Here is a 6,613-nt window from a genome sequence, read left to right on the forward strand (position 1 = left end):
CGTAAGGTAGCCTGAACCGACTCTACCACATAGTAGAGTCATAGAAGGGCCTTTTAATTTAGAGCGAATATAATGCCGTCTTCTCAAACATTAAAGTTTATTTGCGCTTGTTTAGCATGAGTCAGAACGTTAGCTGGCTGTTCCCATTCTCGATCTAGTGCATATTGCAGAGTGGTCGTGCAGGACAGGTCACGCGCAAACCCGTTCCGTAGCGTACTTTCACCGCTCTTCGCTTGCTCCCGCGCCACATTGCCTCTCGCTTGCACTCTATCGGACGCACCCTTCCTATGGCCGATTTTACTAGCTCACCCTAAATATTATATTCAAATCGCCTAATCGATACTTACCCCAAGTTATCGCAATTCATTCGTTAGAAAATGCCTTTTGGTAAAGTAAGTTTTTTAAGTATTTTAGTATTTCGAGCGCAATCGCAAACACAACACCGCTGCGCTAATAAGAAAATGTAATCATCCGTTAATGTGTTTATGAAGTGGTGCAAGAAACACATTGACCGTTTAAAAGTCGACACAATCGACGGGGCGGGCGGAAGTGTGGCAGTGGCGAAAAGCTCGCAACTGCATGAGGAGAAAGGAAGCGGCGCGCCGTGCGACGTGATAAGGCAGCCAGGCGGCGTGCAGGGGGGGAGGGCGAGCGACAGGGAGGGAAGGAGGGGCGCGGAGCGGGGCGCGGCGTGCGGGGTGCGCGCGCACCGGCACCCCGCGCCGCGCCACTCGCCTCCCGTCAGTCGCCAGCCGACTCCGCTTGTGCTTGTGTGAATCGCGCCGCTCTGTGCACCGCACTCGTGCCCCGATCACGACGCGTGCCGCCCTGCTGTGGCCGCGAACGCGACCTCTACCCTACCGGCGAATCGTTTGTCTTTAACTTAGTGCGACTTGCTATGATTTGACTTTTGGACATTCACATCCCCTTTACCCGGCTTGTTTATCCCTCATCATGTAAGTGTTTCGCTAATTTTATTAGATATTTGCAACTTATGGTCGAATTCGGAAGTCGCGTTAAAGTGTGTATCGTGAAAGTTTGTGAAATATAGTGAGGTTCTTTTAACGTGCTTTGCGTGTCATCGACAAAACCTATTCGTGAGTTAGTGTTTCCTAAAATTGGATACCGTTTTATTTTTTTGGGCGATTTCCGAAATTCGACAGAAATTTGAAATAGCCTGAACGATCATCTACTTTAAGTGATAAATGCCCACATGTTGGTAGTTTCGGTAAGAACTTTATAACGGATCGCATGAGAGCTTTTGCAATCAGTTGGACCTGTTTCGTGCAATGCCATACGCTCGCGCTTGCACGAGGGCACGAATGTTAAAGCTTTCATCGATATTGCCAATAACGTAAAAGTTTGCTAAGTAGAAATCTTTCCTAATCCAGTAACGGCTCTATTAACTTTTCTCTACACAGCTATAAGTTTCCTTGCGCATTCCGGTAATGACCTATCATTTTGTAGAGTTCCCAAAATACTTCACAAAATCAAGTACATGACTAGATTATAAGTTTCATAATATACCTATTCTTATCATGAGATAATTTGCCATATCACTCAGATAAATGGACAGATTTTAAACATTTCGTAAATGTTGTATTGTAGTTAAAATTCTTTCCATTAAAATAAATAAATCATAACGAGCATTATTTGTATAATTGATTCTTAAAACAATCCATCGTAAGCGCACTATTGCGCATTCCGCTGTCACATTATTACTAAATACTTATTGAATCATGAAATCGCACATAAAATTTTTAATTCCGGCATCAACGATTACCACACTCTAGCAGCTATGCGCACAAAGTAGTGCTCTATGCTAGAGCTGTAACGCGCTAAATGAAAAAAGATTAAAATTTGAGCTCGAATAAAACGTGCATGTGTTAATTTTTAAAAATCTCGGCATATCGGTTCAACTAAGGTCCACAATGGTTTGTTTGCAACGTTACATCTACGAGGGTAACAGCTGGCTTCGCTACCTGCTCCTAACAATAAAACGTCTGTCAATAGAGGGCTCGCTCTGGATTATTATTTTTTATATTTTACTAACTGCAAAGGTACGTAAAAACCAATATTCAAATTCGTACTTCCTATGTCTACCATTTTTTAAGTTATTAATACGATAAATCACATAATTAATAAGACAAAAAGCAGTAGCTGGTTAATATGAAAGTTTTTTTTCTTCGATTCGTCTCAAAATTTCTTGGGTGAAAAGAGTGATTAATTTAATGAAAAAATAATCAATAATGGAATAAGTAGGAACAGTATTAAGAGTAATGAATGTAATATTAAGTTTAATTTAGTCAACATAATCTGAATAGCATCGCCACAAAATGTACCTAACTCCGATAATGCTATCTAAAAGAATTATCTTATCTTTTGCGTAGAATAAACGAACATGACACACCGATCCAATTCGCAAATTAAAAACGAAATTAATCATTGATAAAATACGGTCGGAATTTCAGTCTATTGTACTGGCGGAATATTTTAGAAAACACATTTACCTATTAATATCGATTAATGTAAAATAATAGTCTGTTCCAATAACTCGAGCTCAACGGTTTTGAACAATAATTACCTATTTGGTAAAAATACTGTTGTAGAGAGAGAATACTATGGAAGTATATTGAGGGATTTAAACAAAGGAAAATGTAATATAGAGACGGCTTTATGACTGGGAATTAATTACAAAGAAAGTTACAGTCTGTCTTTTCTGCGAATATGGGTAATAAAAATCATTAATAACCATAATTATCGCTATGCTATCGTTAGATAAAATATGTTTACATTATGTACAACATATGGATACATGGATATGTAACTAATGTCTTCTGGTCTGTCTAAAAAGTGATCTTCAAATCAATTCAAATCCTTATCAAAGTAATGCTTTGAATTAAATATTATCTATGTATACCTGTGTATTAATAAATAATGTTTTTTAATCATTTTTGAGGTGGCTATCCTTTATAATTTTTATGTAATATATTATATGAAATGTACTCGTATCATAGAGTAGCTTTCATATCGTTTTGAATTACAACGAAACGTAATTTATAGTGATCAGCAACATAAACAAGGAGCAACTAACCTCCTTCATTTTACTAATAATAAGAAAAACATTAATTGACTTAAATTACAACCGGTTTCGATTATACGTGTCACCGTCAGACAAAGTCTAGTAAGCGTAATGAATTATTTTGGGTTTGAAATAACGGTGGATATATTCGAGTTTCGTCATAATTTCTTATCTTTTAATATCAAAATCGTTAATTATTAATCTAATCTAACTACATATTAGAACATCGTTTGTAGACTAACTGTACCACCAAAGTTTAATATCGAGAGAACATAAATATCTGTTCTTTCGCCCCTCTTTCGGCGCATTAAAATTCAACAAACCTCTTGAATCTCCATTACGCCGACCCAATAAATAAGTGCAAGTTTTCCTCATACCATAATGTTGGCCGTTTATTTATCTCCCATGTCGGGTGTTGTGCTTATTTTTACGTTTTGCCGATGCGATCAGTTTAATGTCCGCGCACAATCGTGCCGGGTCCCGGGCTCCTCTCCCGCCGCTCGTACTCGATAAGGCGCGCACATTAATGGGGCGCTGCAGCGATAGCGCCGGAGTCGTGTAATTTGCGCCTCGTAAATTTTAAGCCGTCGCAAATTTTTCGCTTCTCCCGCTAATTACGAGTCTGCAGGCGTCCCTAAAGGCAGCTTAATGCAGTTCGTACACGTTCCGAATGCAAGAGCAGGCATGGTCGCCCGATCTGCTCTAGCCACACTAACAATGGCCTTTGTTTTGACTGCCGGAACTGACCTACGTGCTCAGCTAATCATTCACTTTGATTTGCTCATTATAACACATATTGTTCCGATACCGCATATGAATTTTTAAATATACTCTCTATTTTAATGTCATTGGTATTATTTTCTGTTGCCTTTATTCATTCCAAATAAAACAGATGAGCAACTGTAACAGAACACAGTTCTTTTATCTCAATATTTATTCACAGTTGTGCTGTCTCCTTATTTAGCTCATGTCAACTTTATTTTCCAAATTTATTGCTACAAAAAGCTTGCGCTGAGTCAACCACGCGCGACCAGCCAATACAGAACTGTGCAGAGAATAACAAATGTTAAATCGGTGACATCACTTGCGAGTCGCATCACATCGAATCCAAGCACTTTAAAAATATCGAATATAACCTTTGCTCCATTAAAATAAAGACTATATTTCGTTACAAAACAAAGTTCATGAACGGTATTATAAACATGACTGATTTCAACATAAGTATCGCATTTAAAAATTTAATTTTCCTCATCGGCTGCTTTACTCTTTAAATGGCATGTGCAACTATAGTAATTACTTACATATAATGTTTCATCAATACGTTTATTTTTAATATATTTAACCACGGATATTCAACATTATTTATTATCAATTTTACAGACTTTAAATAATAATTTCATACGTATATTTCCAACACTTACCTGGTATTCATGTATGATCATATTTTATGATTATAATAATGGGTTAATATTGGGATAGGTTCACATCAACAATAATCTCTCAGAAACATGGGAAAACTGTCAGACACAAGAACATTAATCAACTGAAGAATACAGCTTTAATAGCCTAAAATGTACGAACAACTTTTGTACAGAAACATTGATTTTAATCTAGTAATTAATTACAGCTATTCAAATTTAGAAGGCACTTTGTTAGAGATTAAATAAACATCTAGGTTTACGGAGGAAAATTTCCTATCCCATCATGGATCAAATTCTTTGTGTAAATACAAATGTTAAAGTCGTTTTCGAACAATTCAAGATATTTAAAAGGCAATGAGTATGTCATGGCTCCAATGAAGCGTGTAGTCAGGTAGAGTGGTAGTGTTTTTTGCAGTCTGTGTCTGCGGCTGACGCGATGGAGCGCGACACTGCTGCCCAAGGTCACCTCCTGCTTGTGTCAGCCCATTTTCTGCCTTATTACTGACTGGCCTTGTATCCGTACACTTTTTATCTTTTGGACAACGTAATGCTCCAATTGACAATAGCCATTTCCAGTCGCGATAAGACTATTCAAAGATAACAAAGGGAACTCGACTATACAACTTTTTAAATTAATGTATAATTAATTGGTTCCGTCACGTACTGTTACACAAATTAATTTGTTTTATATTCATGAATTCTTTGAAAAATCTTAACATGTCATCTAAATAGACGCTTTTTAATGGTTATATCACAATAAAAATCCGATATAAATAATGTTTAAAAAAATTGAGCCATGTTTTGTCCGAACCGTGTTAAACTTAATTCCGACTTTTAATTGTGATTGTCTTTCTGCAATAAGCATTTTTACTAAAGCATGACGTTCGGCCTTAACCCAATAACAACTGCAATAATTATCTCAATTTCAATAATAAAACCTTCATACATTGCTACATTCACTTTATGCTCTATTAGTTTTAAAATATATCTAAATATAAAAGTTATAATCTTGTGTCTTAATTGCTATAAGCGTTGAGCAATAATAATTCAAACACATTTACTTTAAAAAGTTTCATTTTCCTGTGTAGCTACGCCTGTTATTCAAACATCAAATTAATTAAATAGGGAGGTTCTTTATTCGACGAATAAGAGAGGTGAGTAAAAGATGAAAAACGTTCTGTTGATTTTGTTAATATTTCGAAGGGTTGTTTGACCCATATTAATTTATGATACTTAAAGCTTTCTCGTAGGAATCCTATTATTCTAAAATATTAAATCGGCACAATTCATCACTAGGTGCTGGACGACTTTAATTAAAACGACGTAATTTTCGCTAAATGTTGAAGTGATTATTTGATACAAGTCGTTTCGAGCTTTGGTCCGGCCACTGTGCTATTTTCTTCATCATAATAAATACTATTTTTTTTTCTTAAAATTGCAACTTCTTGTTACTCAGCTATTCTGAAGTTTTTTCAATTAGACATTAACCGAAAGTAACAAATGAACTGGCTGAAAACGAAAAAAAAAACGTAAATTTTACTAAGAGCTGATCTCATCTATTACTTATCCAATATCAATTGCTTGTCTGTGTATTACTAAAACTTATCCTCTGAGTGGTCATTTCGCGCGCTCTATGTAAGTATCTACGATTAAATGATTGTTGGTACTGAGCGCTTTGTCTCCGCTTTGTGAAAGTCTACTAGGTAATAATAATAATAGTAATTGTAGCTGCAGCAATCACGCTGTGTCAGCGGTGAATGTGACTGCAAATGTCGCGTAAAGTTCAATCACGAGTCGGTAACACAGCGAAAGGTGCGGTAGAGTGAGCTACAATGTGCATTCATTTGACAATAAGTGTCGGGGGTTTTGAAATCACGGTATTTATTTTTCATTTGCTAAAATTCCAAACACCGGTGGGTATTTCTTGTCTGATTTCAATTTGTAGGTGTATTTGACACTTGCAATAAAACGGAAGGGAGTACATTTTGAAATCGTTGTATGTGTTCATTGGAATTGAGTCGATATTGTCAATATTTTAAATAATGTATTCTCTTCGCATATAAGATAAACAATAACGCCAGTAAAAGACATACTTCATTAAACGAATGGA

General features: G+C 36.4%; 1 protein-coding gene across 1 annotated transcript in view; it reads left to right on the forward strand.

Annotated features, from left to right (window-relative positions):
• The first annotated feature begins 377 nt into the window (after nucleotides 1–377).
• LOC119835149 overlaps nucleotides 378–6,613 on the forward strand; it is a 51,654-nt gene continuing 45,418 nt past the window's right edge. The window contains exons 1-2 of the mRNA XM_038359860.1: nucleotides 378–392; nucleotides 492–740. Coding sequence (XP_038215788.1) covers nucleotides 378–392; nucleotides 492–740 — 264 coding nt within the window. The remainder of the gene's footprint in view (nucleotides 393–491; nucleotides 741–6,613) is intronic.

Source organism: Zerene cesonia, chromosome 1 (genome assembly GCF_012273895.1).
Source record: "Zerene cesonia ecotype Mississippi chromosome 1, Zerene_cesonia_1.1, whole genome shotgun sequence".
NCBI classification, from domain to species: domain Eukaryota; kingdom Metazoa; phylum Arthropoda; class Insecta; order Lepidoptera; family Pieridae; genus Zerene; species Zerene cesonia.